Genomic DNA, 19,359 nt, shown 5'->3' with positions numbered 1-19,359 from the left:
TCAGGAATTCAAATTTTCAGTGGAAGTCTGCTGTCTGTAGTAGCCTCGGGTCAGTGAGATTTTGGTCCACGAAAGGGTAGGGGCAGTGTTCGGAAAAGAGGGGTAAGAACTGCAGCCAGGGGAGCTGTGGGCGCTGTGGGAGCCGGGTGACTTGGAAGCAGGACGTGGAACCTACCCTAAGAGAAAGGTGATGAAATATCTGGGAAGGAGCAGGTTCTGGGGTTCACTAAGAAAAGACAATCTCCCCAGACAGGAGCCACCCAGGTCCCTCAATCATAGCAGCAGCTCTATCTTGGGAGGCAGGTTCCTCCTGGGTGGCCCTTCTGCGTCCCGTCCTGGGGTTCCATGCTTTACACCTGCAGCTGCCCCTTGAACACCTGGGACCTCCAGCCTCAGAGCCCTCTCCGGAGTTTCAGGACCCTGCCGTGAACATCACTGCCTTCTTTGTCTTGCAAGACATAAGGTGCCTGGGAGTGCCAGTGACTTACTTGGAGGTTTAGTCTTGGAACCATCTAGCCCGAGATACTTTAATAGTAGCACCTTGCTGTAAACCCAGCCCGAGAGCATCTTGTTCACTTCCCACATCGCCCTCCTCCCCCAGACACACTCACCCAGCTTCACTTGGAGCGGGGATGGTTTGTAATTCATGGCTACTGACTCACCCTCCCGGGCGTCACAGTCTCCGTCTGAGATAGAGGTGGCGGCTGGGTCCTGCTGGAGAGAAAGCAGAGAGACAGGGAACCATTAGCATGTGATGGGCGGGGGCGGGGGGAGGGAGTGCCTTGAACCCTGAAGCAAACCTTTCAGCTGCCCTCTGAGTTTCAGCAGCAGGCCAGTCTCCAGGGAGAGAGAGGTAGACTCATTTTCTCCCCACACGCAGCTGCACCAGAAAGCCCACCCTTCCCCAAACCCACAGGACTTCATCTACAAGTTCACCTACAGGCTCTCTGGCTCGCAAGCTTTTCAACATATTTCTTAGGAAAAGGGTCAGTCTAGGTCCCTCTGGCTTAAGGGTAGGTTAGGTCAGAGCAGGGTCTTCCTTGAGAGGGCTCTTCTTTGTCTGTTTTCTCTTTGCAGGATCCAGACAACTGACCAATCCAGGCAAGACCCCAAGAGCTGAGCCACTGACTAAGGAATAAGTCCTTCTGAAGTTCCCAGATGAGCCCCACGGAGTGTGCCCTGGGGGCTGGCTGGGGATGGTGGAGAAGACAAATCAGCAGGTGGCCACGTAGTTTTGTGCTGCTCTGAAAGCAGAAGACAGGCTGCTGCTGACGAGGTAGGCAAGCACCCATTCTGGGTGTGCAGCCTTTGCAATCTCCCTATACGAGATCTCACTAGCTCCAAGTCTGGACACACCCTGTGCTGCCCAGAGTCCTTAGCTAGCCTTGCCATCTCTCCCAAGTGCCCTCCCTCTTGCATGAGACCCATCCTGTCTCATGTCATCTATATACAGAGAAGTGGATGACCAACTTCTGTTTCTGTGGGGGAGATTAAAGATTTTATTCAGGTTAAGCGGTACTTGCATCTAGATTTGAGATGTTTTGTTTTACAATCATTTCTCTATTATAGGCAACCTGAGTTTTGTTATAATTTTTTCTAGAACATAAAAAGATGAATATTTTTTCATAATTGTCTGATTCATAATATTCAAATTCACAATTTTAGAGGAAGCTAAAGATGAGCTTCTCTTGGGACAACCAACTCTTATTTTAAAATGCTTTTATTCTCAGGCCTGTAGACGTGGCTCAGTGGGTAAGAGCATTTGCTCTTGCAGAGGATCTGGATTTGATTTCACCCACATGGAGGTTTACAACCCTCTGATTCCTCTTCTGACCTCTGTGGCACGAGGCACACATGTGGCGTATATACATACATGTAGGTAAAATACACAAGTAAAATCAAATAAATGTAAAAATGTTTTTATTCTTTGAGAACTTCATACAATGTATTTTGATCTTATTCATCCCTACTCCTGCCAGATCCTCCCTTACCTCCTCACCCCTCCCTCAAATTTGTGGTACTTTTCCTTCTTTCTTTCTTCCTTCCTTCCTTCCTTTCTTTCTAAAGATTTATTTATTATGCATATAGTGTTCTGCCTGCATGTATGCCTGCAGGCCCGAAGAGGGCACCACATCTCATTCTAGATGGCTGTGAGTCACCATGTGGGTGCTGGGAATTGAGCTCAGGACCTCTGGAAGAACAGACAGTGTTCTTAACCTCTGAGCCATCTCTCCAGTCCCATTCCTTTTCTTTTTGAATAACTCAGAAGTTCAATTTGTGCTGACCTTCTACTTCTGGGTGTGGGGCTGTCCATTGGAGCACAGTTGACCCACCAACAGTCACAGTCTTAAAAGAAAATTGACTCTTTCTCCCCTTCCCAGAAACCACAAGCAGCTTATACACCCCAGCCAGGGGTGCAGAATCAAGAGCTCTCTCCACTCCCGGTAGAATATGGATGGGCTTGATCTGTGCAGACTTGTGCAGGTAACCACTGCTGCTGTGACTTCACGGGTCTGGAAGACACTGTTTTGATCTGGTTCTCCCCGACTTTTGGCTCTTATAATCTTTCTGTTCCCTCTTCCTCAGTGGCCCTGGAACATTGTGGGGCTGTGATAAAGGGTTCCATTTGTGGCTGGGCATGCCACTGACACTTATGCTCTGCACTTCGGCTGATTGTGGGTTTCTGAATTAAGTACCAGGAGGATCAATGCAATCTGGGTGCTACCATCTTTAGCCAGGGATTAGAGTGGCCAAGTTAAGCGGATCCATGCTGCCTGCTCTGTCCCTGAAGACACAGAAAGCAGATAGAAGGCTCCAGGACTGGCTCCAGAATCAGGTCCAGGGATCTGTGTAGCTCCTGGTGACCCATTTAAAATGAAGTGAGGTCTGGAGAAACGGATCAGTGGCTGAAGTGTTTGCTGTGCAAGCATGAGGACCTGGGTTCAAATCCCCAGAACTCAGGAAAAGCTGGGAACACTGAGTGTCTGCAATCCCAAGGTTCCTACAGAGTGAGATGGAGGCAGAGACAAGAGACTCTCTAGGAGCTCACAGTCTAGCTGGCCTGGTATGTGCAGCAGTGAAAACAAAAGGCAGTAGAATGCCAGGACTGATCCTCTGACCTTAGCATGCATGCCAAGACGTGAGCACACCTGCTCTCACACACACGAGTGTGTGCACACAAGCAGATCATATATACATGAAAATAAAATAAAAATGGGCAGTGGGCATGAGCACTGACTTGTTACTACTGTGTGAAGGAAGAGTCTAGGTGTTTGGGAGGGAGATCTTGACCCGTCTGTTCCTGGGTGGGCTAAGCTGCCACAGAGGCTTTCAAGTCCCTAAGGGAAGAGCCTGAACCTCTGCCTCAGTCCCCACCCCTTAGCCATGGGCGAAGTGAGAGGGTGACAGGAGCCTTGTGGCAGGTGGGGTACAGCAGCACCCACATCTCAGAAGTGCTTACATCTCAGATAACTTCCCAGGTGGCAAACCTTCCCAATCCTCTCCCTCCTCGCTCTGCAGAACTCCTTGGGACACTCCTTTCAAACTGCACCTTGGAAAAGCTGGCCTGCAGTGGCCCTTATCTCGGTTGCTACTCATAGAGGAGACTTGATAGCTGGACACCGCCATTACTCTTAGGCTGTAGGGTGAGCTCATCCCCCAGACATCCAGAGGGAGGGATTTTCAGGTGGAAAACACTGTAAACCTGCAGGTGTTGCCATGCCAGGGAAGATATGGCCCATTTCTAGGCTCCCTAGTCACAGTCCTTCATCCTTTCTGTAATCTTTGTCAGGAAGGACACAGCACGCACATCCATTGGAACTGGCTTCCTCGGGATACTGTGCTCTCATGGTCCGTCTTTTGCTTCTGATCATTTCTGTGTCTATCCACACCTCTTTGTCTTCTCAACAGGGCCCTACCCTTCTGACTCCATTTTCTCCTTGAAGAAACTTGATGCCTCCTGCAGTCTGAATTGACATTTTATGTGGATGGCTTCTAAATGAGGCCTTTTAATCATGTACCTGTTCCTTGACCCCCTCTCCTCAACCCGACACATGAGTGTTTGGTCTTACTGTGTTTTCCCTGAGGTTGATTTTAGAGAACACAAACCCCTAGGCAACTGAGGCTGAGGCATAGTGCCCCAGCGCAGAGAGGTGCATCATTTTCTTCTCTGAGGTTGCAGGTATCAGAGGTAATATATGAGGCAGAAAACCTAGGCTGAGGACTGGGGAGCTGTTGAGCAACTCTGACTGGTGACCCCATCATGGCTCTCAAGACCCACTGGCAGTTCCTGCTAGTATTTGATCCGGAGTGAAGCCGTAGGATCAAAGCCCTGGGCTGAGAGGCTCCATGCCAAACTCCCCTACTCCAGCAGTGCCTCCGTCACTGCCCATGGTAGAAGGCCATTTAAGCGGCAACTACAAAGGTCTCTGGCACAGTGCCATCAAACGCTGGAGACTTTGAGTGTCTTCTCTGAGAAATGCAGGCAGTGCACCATGACCACTGCGTAGAGATTAAATGTAAAATATTCATGAACAGTAGTAGAGAAGACTCAGGCAGAAGGAAGCGTCTGGCTCCAAGAATCAGAGAGAATTTAAAATGCCCCCTAAGGACTTCCGACAGGCGTTAGCTAGATCCGGGAACTAGAGTGGGGATTAACAAGATTATTAATAAACACCCAGCAGAGACAGACCTGGAAATGCATCTCTAACAGCAATCCATGTCTCTACAACCATTCAAACAAATCCTCCAAAGGCTGCAGAGAAGATTAATAGCTTGGGCTATAGGCTAATGGCCAGCACAGCATCAACACAGCCAGAGGAAGCAAAGGAGCCAGAAGCATCCTTAGAGTAAGTGTGGTCCAGCAATTTTCATTAGCTCTGGGTGGGGCTGGAATGTAAGAGGGGCGTATGTGTAGGAATGGAAGGGTCCTGGGTTCCCTTTAACCAAAGAAAGCCATGGGAATTTACTTCTATATTGACCTTTCTGAAAAATTTGGGCTAGCAAAATCATTTTGCTGCTTAAGAAAAACCCACTAACTACAGCCCTGGGAGATGGCTCAGTAGGTGAAGGTACATACCACTGAGGCTGACTATCCCTGGGATCCACATGGTGGAAGGCGAGAACCAACTCCTGCAAGCTGTTCTCTGACCTCCACATGTAAATAAATAAACAAAATAAAAATAAAATGTTAAAAGTTCATTGATTTAGTCCAATTTAGTCTTTTAGAATGCTTTATGGAAAGTACAGAAAAGAACGCTAGTGAGATCCTGGGTACCTATCTGTGCACATGTGTTTATGAGGGTGCATTCACTTATGCCTGTGTGCATAGAGAAGGGTTCATGCTGAGTGGCTGTTTCTACCGCTTTCTCACTGAATCTGGAGTTCTACAATTAGGCTAGATTGGCTGGCCAGTGAGCCAGTCTGCCTGTCTTCAGCACTTTTTTCCCCAGCACTGGGGTTACAGGAACACACATCACGTCCAGCTCTGATATGGATGCTGGGGTTTGAACTCAGGTACATACGCTGGCACAGCAAACATTTCGCCCATGAGTCATCTCCCCACCCTCTATCAATTCTTTGTTTCTTAAAATAAGGAAAAATGAGCTGGACATGGTAGCACACTCCTTTAATCCCAGCACTCAGGAGGCAGAGGCAGGCAGATTTCTGAGTTGAGACCAGGCAGCCTGATCTACAGAGCAAGTTTCAGAACAGAAAGGGACACATAAAAACCTTGTCTCAAGAAATAAACAAACAAAACAAAATATCCAAACCAAAACCAAAAACTGAAACAAACGATGGCTCAGTAGTAAGAGCACAGCTGTTCTCGAGGACCGGAGTTCAGCTGCTAGCATCCACATTAGGCAGATCCAAGGGATTCAAAGACCCCACCCCACAATAAATGAGTGAATAAAGGACACCTGGGCCCTCAGAGGAGCTGAAGGCACCAATGGCCTTGCTCAAAAGGAAGATGCTAAGGAGAGATTGACGGAGACTGGGAACAAAGACGGCCCTCTGGGAGGCTGCGCCTCCTGTGTGGCCACACATCGGCCTGCATCACCTCTCTGGGGCTGTACTAACTCTTCAAGGCTCTCAGCTGCCTGGGCTGGTCACAGCTGGGCTAGCACAGCAAATAAAAATGTATACTGCAACCCAAGAGACCTATGGTGAGCTGAATAGATGTGGACGAGCAAACAGTGGGCATGAAGGAAGAAACTCTGTCTTCAAGGCTCATAGGGAAGAGGGAAGGGCCTGGGGAGGCGGCAGGAGGGGGTGCTGTCCTGGATGATCAGCTACAGCCTGCTCTGGAAGAACTCTGGATGGAAAAAAAAAGCACAAGAGACCTGTGCTGTAATTTCTTGTGCAGGTTCATGAGCCTCTGAAACTCACAAGCACCCAGTAGACAGTGTGGCTGCCTCCTGGATATTCATGCTCTACCTCTCCTTCACCGGGAAAAGGCTTGGGTGCTGTGACTGCACTCTCAATGCTAAGGGGATATTGATGAAGGGAAGATGACCCACCCAATCCCACCCTTTGTCACACGGACTGAGACAGAGATTGCGGTGGCAAAAGGTAGAGGCTGTGGGGCTAGTGAGATGGTTTAGCAGGAAAGTGCTAGCCAAGAAATTCTGACAACCTGAGTTCAAATCCTGGAGCCCACAGTGGAAGGAGAGAACCATCTCCCAAAAGTTGTCCTCTGACTCCCACATGAATACTATAGCATATATGTACTCTGTGTGTGTGTGTGTCTGTCTGTCTGTCTCTCTTTCTCTCTCTCACACACACATATATACATACAGAACAAGACTCTGGAAGCACTGCCCCTGGGCTTAGATCCCAGCTCAGCCATTTACTAGTGGTATAATTTTGTTTCTTCAATTCTAAATTGAGATGGATATTAATATGTACATCCAAGATGTGTGTGAGGATTTACCACTCACTGCAGTAAATGCTGAGCACTGCACCTGCATTAACATAAAGATGTTATCTGTAGAAGCTCAGTGTGCTCTGGGAGTGTCCAGCAGCCCACGGCCAAAGCTCTGGCACCACACAGGTTGAGATGTGGCTTATATGTGGAGCCCTCCGTGGGAAGGACCGACTCCATAGGGTTGGGGAAGGCCTGAGTAGGGAGCCTTCTGTCTTCTCCCACCAAGCTATATTTTCCTATTCATAACAACTCTGCAAGCATCATAGAGATAAACAGAAAATAGGCCCATCTTCAAGTGTCTGGTAATTACCAATCAAGGTAAAATGAGCATAAAAAGTAGAAGGTTTGGTTGTGGTGGCTACACCTTTAACCCCAGCACTATGGAGGCAGAGCAGGCGGATATTTATGAGCTCCAGGGCAGTCTTGTCTACACAGGGAATTCCAGGCCAACCAGGACTACATAATGAGACCTTGCCTCAAACAGGCAAGGAACAGGACAAAGGGTGAAATGGGAGTGATGTCAAAATACCAGCCAGGCAGTTCCAGGGAAGAACATTTAGGAACATTTGCAGAAGTTCACAGCCTGCAGCTGGCAAGACGCTTTCCAGGAGCAGTCACTTCTGCGACAGCTGAATCCTAGAGGGCAGAAGTGAGGATGGCAGGCTCAGAGAGCAGTGGAAGGTGGGTCTTGAGTTGGGATTTTTTTCATAGACGATAATGGGAAAAACAAAACTTAAGCACAGGAGCTCACTTGAACATGAACACACGACATAAAGAACCCTTTCCAGCAGCTGTGTGGGAGACATGTAGTGAGGGAATGAGACTGGAGGAAAGATGATTTGTGCAAAGGAAAGGCAGCAGAAGCAGAAGCCATAACAATACTCTGAAGCCCAGTGTGTATGAGAAAGTGTCATTATGCCTCTAGTTTTCTGTCTGGAGTATATAGAAAAAATACTAATTACTCAGAAATGCAGGGGAGGGAGGGCACTGCCAGGGAAAACCAGGTTAGCTAATTTGGAGATACATTCTGTTTGGGTATATCTTTTGGGAAACATCACTAGTCAGTAGGATTTGGGGGTTTGGGAACTGGGGAGAAAGGCTGGTCATGACTGAGGCTTAGGGGAGGATAAATCTTCCTAGAGAGAATGGACAGAATGGAAAAGCTAAGAACCCAGGCTGAAGCCTCAAGGAGCAGACAACCTCAGGAACATGTGGAAGAAACTGGGTTGGAGCAGTGGGATGAGACAGGAATACAGTGGGGAGCTGTAACGTTTCAAGTACCCCAAAGAGAAGCTTGGTCCACAAGATAAAGAAGAAATTTAGAAACAAGGATGTCCTGGCACACCTGGACACAGTTTCAGCTGAAGGACAGGAGCAGAGATCATGTTACAAGGAAGGAAACAGGGAAGTAGAGGCAGTGGGTAGAAGATATTTCAAGGAGCTGCGCGGGAGAAGGAAGAGATAGGAATGGATGACAGCCGCAGGAAACGTCAAAGTTGTAGGACTTCTCTGGGGCTGGGGACACACGACCACTGTCCTACACTAAAAGGAAAGAGTTTGGTATCTAAAAAGAGGTTGTAATGGGGCATAGTGAGGAGTCTGGAGAAGACAGAGCCAGACCAGAAGAGAGAAGCTCTTTACAGAAAGGCCAAGGAAGTGCTGATGTGGGAGGATGCAGATAATTGGGTCAGAAAGGCCAGTGGAAAGTTGAGGAAGTTCATTCCCAAGGCCTTTCCAGGAACAGAAAGAGGTGAGCACCAAGAGGATGCTGGTGGCTGGTCAGAAAGGACGGTCTGTTGACTCTTCACCTTTGAGCGAGGTAATCTAGCCTCGGGGATGAAAGGCGCTCTCCGAGGTGCTGAACAATGACGCTTCTGTTTTGTGAACTGAGCGTGGTTGGCTCAGGTAGAGGAAGCATTCAATTTCATTTTCCCCGCGGGGGGAATGTAACCTCTGTCTTCATTTCCAAGCAGCAGAAGAAGGGAACTGAAATGGACTTCGAATGAAGAGTGAAGTAAGATGCACACAGCAACATCATCTGACCGTTCTTCACAGCACATAATGAATTTTCCTCCAGTGTTAGAGGGAGCTGGAGAAGGAGGTTCTGAGCTGGGAATGCTAAACGGCCACCTCTGGAATAGTCATGTATCTCTGGGTGACATCAGAAAGGAAGAAAGACAAACTATCAGGACGTTGGGGTCAGCAAAGATAATGCTGATAAAAAATAGAAAATCAGGGGAGGCCCCGGCTCAGGTCACTCTCTGACAAGTAGATGTGTTGATGGGAGATGACCAGCTCAGTGATTGTCACAATTTGTCCAGAGAGCAGTTCAACAATCACCTGTGGCTTTAGCACTCTTGTTCAGGTCTACACACCTGTCCACTCAGACAACCCTTGGCAGTGGGTAGAATTAGAAATATTAAGATATGTTAGGCGGGAGAGCTAGCAAAAACACATTAGCTTCACTGAGTGTCCACCACTAGGGAGACACCTCTTGTTTTTGTCTCCCATCTCCCCTCCAGAGCTAAGCAACTGGCTGGGACATCTATCTTTCTGGGACATAGGAAGGACTTTAGGGATCCCATTTATAGGGAAAGACTTTTTGTGGGTTATGGTCTCTGAAGAGGAGATGGAGGAGAAACCAGGGAAACAAAAAAGATGATTTCTAATGTTGGGGGCTCTTACAAAGATGAGGGGAACAGAAAGGCTGGAGGCTTATAAAGCCTGAGTCTGGGGTGAGGGCAGAGAGTCCCTAGCTCAGGGAGGCTTCTCTTACTAATTTAAGTCTCCAGACTCCTGAGTTTTTCCTCTAATAAAACACTCAATTCAAACAAAATTAATACATTGTCCACTCTCTTCTATTGTGGGTTACACACTGGCAGGGGAATGCAGAAGGAAGTCCATATTACACATGTGCAGAGCACCTGGGGGTAAGGACACACATACATTCATGCACACATGCATATATGCATGCTCACAGGCGCTAACAAAGGATTCTTATGTTAGGTCTGAGATCTAGGAACTCATATTGGTCATGGAAGTAAGAAGTGGGCTTTTTTTGTTTTGTTTTTGAGATAGGGTTTCTCTGTATAGCTTTGGAGCCTGACCTAGAACTCTCTCTGTAGACCAGACTGGCCTCAAACTCACAGAAATCCTTTCGAGTATGGGGATTATGCCCAGCTTTTAATTTAATTTTATATTTTTGAGACAGGTTCTCAAAAAAACCTGGGTAGTTCTAACTTGGTATTTCTGTGTATCCCGACCTGGTTTCAAATACATAATAAACCCTGCCTCAGCCTTCCAAGTACTGAGACTACAGGCATCTGCCACTATACAAGCTGTCTCTTTCAACTGCCTAGTCCACTACCAAACACAAGCACCAGTAAACCTTGGTATCTTTAAGAAATACTTTAAAATCACACATACACACACACACGCATGTACGCACACACGCATGCACACACACGTGTGTGTCTGTGTATGCGCCAGCATGCTCAGGTCAGAGGATGGCTTGCAGGAGTCAGTTCCTTCCTTATGGGTCCCAGGGATTGAACTCAGATCACCCAGCTTGGTACCAGCAAGTACCTGTCCCAGCTGAGCCATCTTGTAGGCTCAGGACTTAGTATTTGAGGTATCTGTCATTTGGAGCATCAAAATGGAGGAGAGTGCTGCTGACCCCAAGCCTAATGCACCCGTGGGAAGCTGTGGCAAGTCCAAAGCAATTTCCTCCTAAAAAGTAATTAATGTGCATTTAAACTTTTCCTTCCTTCCTTCTGTCCTTCCTTCCTTCCTTCCTTCCTTTCCTTTTGTGGGCATGGATGTTTGGTCTGTACCTGAGTCTGTGAACCACATTTGTGCCTGATGTCTGCAGAAGCCAGAAGAAAGCATTGGATTCCCTAGGATAGGAGTTATAGACAGTTGCTGAGTCACCATGTGGGTTCTGGGAATCAAACCTGGTCCTTTGGAAGAGTAATTTTTAATCACTGAGCTATCTCTCTAGGCCCCAATGCTTAGTTTTTAAAAATTGCGTTTATTCCACCACTTTGAGACAATATCTATTACCAGTCTAGCATACTGGTGTCTTCCTCTTCAAGCTGGAAGAGGGCACAGGATAGGCTGCTTCTGTGTAGTCCCACTTCTCTGGATATATGCTTGGATCAGACAGAGCCAGCCAGTTACCTCAAGAACTGTGAAGTGGGATTAATCGAGAATGCCTGTGGACAAGGACATGCAAAGCCCGTGTGAAGGGGAGACAGAAAGGGCTCCCAGGCCAGGCTCTGGACCCACAGCTGCCTTACCCTTGAGCACTTCACTACAGAGACATAGTGTTGGGGTGAAGGGTATTGCTTTGTGGTAGAGCACTTAGCAGGCTCAAAATCCTGGGTTCAACTCCCAATACAGCAAATAGAAGGAGGAAAAGGAAAACCCTAAAGAAATTCTACTGTCTTTATAGACTGGTCTTTTGTTCTGGGTAAACCAACTTCAGTTAAATTTTGTTTCTATAACCAAAAAGCACAAACTAACACACATGCATAGCACATTTAAAGGAAAACAAGATGGGCTGGATTGCTCAGTGGTTAAGCATGTTTGCTGTTTTTGCAGAAGACCAGAGTTTGGTTCCCAGCACCCACATTCATTGGTGGCTCACTAATGTCTGTAACTCCAGCTCCTGTGGATCCAACACCCTCTTCCAGCCTGTACAGGCACATGTGTGGCCATGCAATACACATTTTAAAAAACCTAAAAAGAAAACCACATGGTATGTTCTATTCTGATTGCCGTTGTTACTATTGTTTTATTGAGACAGGCTGGCACTAAACTCAGGCTTCTACCTCAGTTTCCAGCAGCAGCACTGTGCCAGGCCTATTCTGTATTTTATTTTATTTTGGCTATTCATTTATTGAGACAGGCTATTGCTATGTAGCTTAGACTAGCCTGAGCTGTAGCCCAGACTGGCCTCAAACCCATGATCCACCTATATCTTCCTACAGCATGCTGGGATTACTGGCATGTATTGCTATACCTGGCCTATTTGGTATTTTAAACAATTAGTATCAGAGGGCTGGAGAGATGGTCCGTGGGTAAAGTTCTTGCTGTGCAGGTATGAGGACCTAAGGTTGGGTCCCCAGTACACATATGAAAAGCAAGGCATGTGGCACATCCTGTAACTGAGTCCTGGGAAGGAAAGAGGGGTTCTGGGGGTTTTCTGGTCAAACAGTGAGCTCCAGGTTCAGTGAGAGTGGACCCTGTCTCAAAAAATATGGTAATGAGTGACAGAAGATACCTAATATCAACCTCCAGCATCCACATGCTTGGTCATGCACACATGTACACATATGTGTACACATACAGCACACACAGATTAGTACCGCAACACAATTCTCCATACTCTGGAATTGGTTTTATTGCTCTCTGTTAAATGGCTGCATAAGTATCCACAGGGAGAGGGACAATAATTTTGTAATCCTTTGGGCTGACATTCAGGATGTTTGCAATTTTTCACTGTTGCAAATGATACATTTGGAACCATTTCATAAATAAAGTAAAATTACAAAGTCAAAAGCATGAATGTTTTTAAGATTCTTGATATATATATATATATATATATATATATATATATATATATATATATATCTCAAACCATTTTCCCAAAGGATTGTTCCAATTTACAATGCTCCTAGTCATGAGTGAGAATATGGTTGCTTTTTAATATTTTATTTCACACTGTGTGCCAGGGAATTCCAGGCCACCAAACCTATCCATCATCTTCCGAGAGCTTCAGCTCTCATTTTCCTCTTCCCTCTGGGGAATCTTCTTTCAAAGAACAGAACTTCCCCTGGGATCACCTGCCAGACAAAATATTCCTGAGGCTACTAGTGGGGGGCAAAGGAGGGACAGGTCTGTCACACTGCAGTCTGGGGAGGCCTAAGTGGATCACCAGTATTGCCTGGTAGCTAATCGTAACACTTATGCCCATTGGGTCCTTGTTTGTGTCAGAACACCAGCTACAGGAACCATGGAGATGGCAGAGCCAGGAGGGCAACCTCACAAAGTGTCTCCTTTGCTTTCAGACTAGGGCTATGAGAACTAAGCAGGCTGACCTGGAAGTTATTGAAGCTTGTGGGGCAGTTCCTATGTTAACATTAAAACAAGTGCGTGTGTGGTGTGTGATTGCACAGACACAGAAGTCAGAAGACAACTTTGTGGAACTGCTTCTCTCTTTTCACGTGGGTTCTGAGGATGAAAGTCAGGTCACGGGGTTCATGCACAAGCACCTTTACCCACTGAGTCTTCTCGTCTGCCACACTTTCCCTTTTCTTCTTTCTTTTCTTTTTTTAAACTTAAAATTACATGTATGGATATTTTACCTGCATGAGTGTCTGTGTACCACATGTATGCCTGGTTCCCAGAGAGGCCAGAAGAAGACAACAGATCCCCTGGAACTAGAATAACAGAGGATTGTGAGCAGCTGTTTGGGTGCTGGGAACCAGACCTTGGTCCTCTGGAAGAGCAGCCATTGCTCTTGACCACTGAGCCATCTCTCTAGTCCCCTTCTTTCTTTCTTTCTTTCTTTCTTTCTTTCTTTCTTTCTTTCTTTCTTTCTTTCTTTCTTTCTTTCTTTCTTTCTTCCTTCCTTCCTTCCTTCCTTCCTTCCTTCCTTCCTTCCTTCCTTTCTTTTTTTCTTTCTTTCTTTTTTTTTTTTTGAGACAGGTGCCATGTAGCCGATGCTGGTCTCAAACTCACTGTGCAGTTAAGAATGGCCTTGAATTTCGGATGCTCATGCCTTCCCCTACCAAGTACTTGAATTACAGCCATGCACGAGCATGCTCAGGTCTTTCACCTATTAGTTTTCAGTTCTATGGTGGACACTTGAAGAAATGTAAAGTCTGGGGCCAGGGGGATTACTTTTATTTATTTATTTTTGTGTGTATGTTTTCCATGTATGGATGTATGTGTGCAGGCATGGGTACATATGTGTTCATACACATGTGGAGGCTAGAAGTTGACATTGGGTAACCACTTTTCACCTTAAACATTGAGGAAGGGTCTTTGGCTAAACCTACGGCTCACCAATTTGACTAGTTTGGGTAGCCATATTTTGCTGGGAGTTGCTCCTTTCCACCTCCCCAGTAATGGCATTACAGGCCTGCCTGTCATTCATGTGGGTGCTGGAGATGCAAACTCTGGGTCTCATGCCTGTGTAGCAAGCACTTTACCTGCTGAGCCACCTCCTCAGCCAGGCAGTGTATTTTAAAGATCTAGCATCCTGTTCTTCATAGTTAGGCTGTACATCTTCCAGATCGATTTCCAGATCCTCATTCTCTCCTACTGGAGTGAAGCTGCTTCCTCCAGCTTGGGCATGAGCACCACCCTCAGAGCATCTGTGATGATCTTAAGACCCACAGCAGTGAAGGGAGTCTAGTAACGCTCTCATGGAGGGAGAAGGTAGGTATGATGCTCATATACCCAATGCCACCCCACCCCAAGATTCCAATTGCCAGTCTACAAAGAAACAACCTACTGGGATGGGATGCGTTAGTGCTGCAGCTACCTGGGACTCACCCTTGGGATCCCAGTAGAGGCTCTGTTTACCAAGTTGGATGTTAGTGGACTTCTCTAGCTGGGGTGTATAGACATTTATGTCTCCCCAGGAAAGAAAATCATGAAACACTTACCAGTAACCTGGAACCAGGACTCCTTGTTTGGGAGATGGAACAGCTGCTTGAGTTCAGCAGCTTTGGTCTGGGGAAATCTGAGTATAAAGGCCAGGAGGTAAGCGCCAGGAGCTCAGAGCTCTTGGTTCCTTCAGGGAAGCCTGGTTTGGCTTAGCCCTGATCTTCAGCCCTGCCCATGTATTATGGAGGCGCCTTCCTTGTCCTGGACCAGGTTATGATCTGCTGTGATCTACAAGGTCTTTGAATACCATTTATTCCCACCCACCTCATTTCAACCTCTTTAGAGAAAGGTCACCTCACTTAATTAAGGAAGTATAGACACAAAGTTCCTTTAAAAAGGATCAACAATGGGTTAAAATGGTAAATGCTATGCTACGTATACTTACACACACACACACACACACACACACACACACACACAAATTACCAGTAGGACCTAGGCAGGAGAATATGGTGTCAGGGTGGGCAGTAAAGTAATAAGAAGTCCCCCGTCTTTTTAAAATTCAGATTCAATCAACACGGATCTCTGGGGAATGAAACTCTCATAGAAGAGAAATGACTCTAAGCGCAGGAGAGCTGGAGGGGACCTGGGGTTTGGAGATGAGGCCCATTTCCTTCCAGGATGTGGATTCGTGTTCTTCAAGGTAAAGCAAGAGGTACACACAAAAGACACCGCCCAGAACTGGCACATGGCGGGGGCTTGGACTTGGTCATGGGCAGGAGGTAATGAAGCTAGAGCAAGAGAAATGTCAGCAGACACTGGGGTGCCTGGGCACAGTCACTTGAGGATCCTCCCCTGGAATCCAGGGCCTTACGCTTGTTAGGCAAGCACTCTAACACTGAGCTAAATCCCAAAACACTAAAGGGTATTTGTTGTTGTTGTTGACTAACCTTTTTTCTTTTCTTCTCTTCCTCCTCCTTGACAGTGTCTTACTGTGTAAGACTTGTCCTTGGACTCCTAGTTATTCTCCTGCCTCAGCTTCATGGGTGCTGAGATTATAGGCATGTGCCATCTTGCTTCAGATGGTCCAGTTACTTAAGAACTGAGCCTAGCCTGTTCTGGTTCACGAATCTTGTTCTGACTCAAGGAACAAAAGTAACAGTCTGATAGAATCCATGGGATGCCTGCCCAGAGCAGCCACCCTTGCACCTTCCTGCAGCATCAGAAGAATAAGGAGCTGCTTGTCCGCGATGGACAGTGTAGTTGGAAGGATGGTATCAATGGAGTCTCCCGCGGTACCTCCTAGCTGTCCTTGCTTTCCTTTATGCCTGTTCTAACTTTCTAATGCTCATTACACCTGCCAGACAGATTCCATCTTTTACTCATAAAGCCAACTTACAGCTCTAAAGCTTAACTCTGGCCAAATGCTCTGTTATTACTATTATTATTACCATTACTATTATTATTTCTTCTTTTCCTCTTCCTCCTCCTCCTTTTTCTTCTCCCATCCTTAAGAATGTGATGTTGCCTGAACAATAACAACGAGTAGGACATGCTCTCTGCTGGGGCGATGAGACGGGGCCCTGGTTTTTGCCATGAAGATGATTTATTGACTTATTCACTTCTTTCTGTTCACTCTTTTTTCTCCTCCTTCGCTCCCCTCTCTGCTATCCTGTTTGGTGGTGGTGGGAATCAAATGCAGGGCCTTGGACATGCTACCTCTGAGTGCTAAATTCCCACCAAGAATATGTGAGATGTGGGGTGAGAGTCAGGCATGGTGGTGCACACTTTTAATCCCAGCACTAGGGAGGCAGAGGCAGGGGGATCTTTGTGAGTTTAAGGACAGCCTGGTCTACAGGGCTAGATCTAGGACAGCCAGGGTTACACAATTAGTGGCTAGTTGTGCAGCTCTTAAGGAAAATAATCAACTGCCCAAGTAGACTGCCGTGGGGTCTCTGCTAAAGGGTCTTCTCAGACTCAAGGTGGATTGTAGCCTATTCTGGCTCACCCATCACTTCCTGGCTGATGTGACCCTGACTGAATAATTCAGGGGTGTAACCTCATGCCCAAGGCACCCACAGGGAAAGATTTTTGAAAGAAAAACAATGTGTGCAATCCCTAAACCTCTGTACAGGTAACACACCTCAGAGGATGCCTCTGCCCTGGCTGCATTCCTCTACCACAGTCCCACCCACCTGCGCAGAATTCGCCTCTTCTAGATAGGTGTGGCACCCCATGCAGTTCACGTCCCTATTATCCTAGGCCAGCAACATGAATATGTGCACAGATCACCTGGGAATTGGTGAGGTGCAGAGCCTGATTCAGTAACTATGGACTGCAGCCTGGGGTTCACATTTCATCCCAGATCCCAGGGGATGGCAATGTTAGTAAAGGGTTATGCTTTTGAATGGCAGCGCTCTAGGTCAGGTTTCCCAATGTCCCCAGACAGTTTCGCAAAGATTCCTGTACCCGAATCTTAGCCTGGCTACATTCTTTTTTGTTTGTTTGTTTGTTTGTTTGTGTGAGTGTTTCGAAGCAAGGTTTCTCTGTAGCTTTGGAGCCTGTCCTGGAACTAGCTCTTGTAGACCAGGCTGGCTTTGAACTCACAGAGATTCACCTGGAGCTGGGATTAAAGGCATGTGCCACCATTGCCCAGCCCCCTGGCTACATTCTTAGTGGCAAGAGGGGAACAATCATTTACAGAACAGAGGGAGATGCTACTTAAGCTTGTACTGGGGAGGCAGCTTTCTGGTCTGGTCATGTGCAGAGTTGTTCAGAACAATTTGTCCCAGGCATGGCTATCTTAAAGTCAATGCATCCTTTAGTAACTATTACTACATTACTATATGGCTATATGTACAGCCATGGTGCTGTATCTGTACCTGTATTTCATGTAACCCCCTCTCCCCGAACCGAGTAAGGCCAAACATACCCATTTAAGAGTGACAGTCCAGGTTGTATTGAGCGCTCATAGTCATGCCTAGAAGATGATTTGAACCTAATTTGTCCATTTTTTCATACCTCAGTTTTGCCTCCAGAGGAATCAGATAAAATTACACGATTAGCCGGGCGGTGGTGGCGCACGCCTTTAATCCCAGCACTTGGGAGGCAGAGGCAGGCGGATCTCTGTGAGTTCGAGACCAGCCTGGTCTACAAGAGCTAGTTCCAGGACAGGCTCCAAAACCACAGAGAAACCCCGTCTCGAAAAAAAAAAAAAAAAAAATTACACGATTAATGCCATGCCATAACTTACAGGGCAGTCGCCTGGAAGGCGTGCACCTAGTCCAATCAGGCCTTTTACTCTCAGCTGGCCCCCAAGGCCCTTCTTAGAAGATGACAGTGAATGATTTTCATCACTAACTTTCTGCTGATGAATTCTCTACAGGAAGAAAATATTGCCACCACCAAAGCAGTCTCTACCTCAAGACGAGGGTGAGGTGGGAGACAGCATGCAAGGGGAAGGCATAGGGGATGGAGAAAGATGAGCCCAGGGCAGAAAATCAGAGGCAGCATAGGACAGGGCAGTAAAAGGGATGAAAAGGAGGCTAAGGGGATCCTTTGGCCCTGTCATGTTGACATGAGCAGAGCAGGGTGAGGAAAGGGTAAAAGTGACTGAGCTGGAGCAGAGAGACCAGAGAAGGAGCATCAAAGGAGGTGCAAGAGCCCGAGCCAGGCATGTTCACAGGTTAAAGAGGGTGGACGTGAGGATGAGGGTGAAGAGCTAGGCAAGGATAACCATTTTCCTTGCTGACCTGGGCGACTAAGAGAATGATAACACCACTGGATAAGAGAAAGACAGAAACGGGTTGGTTTTTGATGACTATGCAGGAGGGTGTACTTGTTTAAACATTTGAAGGGCTAGAGGAAAGCCACCAGAACATCAACATACAAGGGATGGACAAAAGAAGATCTGGAGCCATGGTGAGAGGGGCAGGGACCAGGGAAAGGGGGGTGGCAAGGATGTTTGGGTTTTGAGAAGAATAACGGCAGACAGAGCGGAGCCAGGACCAGAGGGCTGTTGCCATAACGACAGGCCGAGTCTGGTAGAGGAGGGTCAGTCATCTGAAGATACCCAGGACACACCATTCTAGGCTTGCTGACATTTTCATGAAAACTTTATTTCATTCTCAACAATTATGGATCTGATCCCTGCAAGGCTTCAAGGTTCCCACAGGGCGATGTCTTTCAGAAGGCACATTCAACCATGGCAGGTTCTGCTGTTTCTTAGGAAGCGTGATATAAAAGCAAAGGATGCTGAGCAGGCTCTGGCCAATCTAGAGGTGAGAGCAAGCGGTGCAGGTGGACATTTGACTCAATTCTGGAAATCCCAGAGTTCCCTGATAGCCTCTGGCCATGCTCTCCAGACTACAGCAAAAAGCAGCCGCAATGGTCTGAACTTCTAGTTTTTGGGACAGGGAGCAGGTACAGACTTTAAGAGGGGACTAGGAAGCCAGGACAGATAGACACAGTAACTCAATTTTCCCAGAACGTGGAACACCTGCTTCAGCAATTATAAACAGCCACACAGAGGCTCAGCCTGGAAACCTGTGCTCTGGGAAGTGGGTATCATAATTTCTTACTTTTCAAACCCTTAATAACACCCTTCTGTAAGCACAAAATAAACAACAAACAAACAAATGTAAAAAACAATCATGACTTTATTAATTCATCTTCAGGTGTAGTACATTCAGTAAACAACATTTCCCTACTATAGCCAGAGAAATTTAGACCATGCAGCTAAAGCTAGGGGTACATCTTTGCCCTTCTGTCTCTTCATCTAGACACTGAGTTCAACAGTGAATGGGAAGGTACTAGGG

The 19,359-nt window shown here is 46.9% G+C and overlaps 1 protein-coding gene across 10 annotated transcripts in view; it reads right to left on the bottom strand.

Annotated features, from left to right (window-relative positions):
• Fam219a (family with sequence similarity 219 member A) overlaps positions 1 to 19,359 on the bottom strand; it is a 56,097-nt gene that overhangs the window by 5,486 nt on the left and 31,252 nt on the right. For 3 of the 10 annotated variants that reach the window (XM_057790846.1, XM_057790848.1, XM_057790849.1), the window contains exon 2: positions 612 to 711. In XM_057790846.1, coding sequence (XP_057646829.1) covers positions 612 to 711 — 100 coding nt within the window. Of the gene's footprint in view, positions 1 to 611; positions 715 to 19,359 lie in introns of all 10 variants that reach the window. The other 7 variants (XM_057790851.1, XM_057790853.1, XM_057790854.1 and 4 more) reach the window with 3 other exon arrangements.

This window comes from Chionomys nivalis, chromosome 16 (assembly GCF_950005125.1).
Source record: "Chionomys nivalis chromosome 16, mChiNiv1.1, whole genome shotgun sequence".
Classification (NCBI taxonomy): Eukaryota; Metazoa; Chordata; class Mammalia; order Rodentia; family Cricetidae; genus Chionomys; species Chionomys nivalis.
The sequence above is the reverse complement of the archived record's forward strand: the minus strand, read 5'-3'. Positions and strand labels throughout refer to the sequence as shown.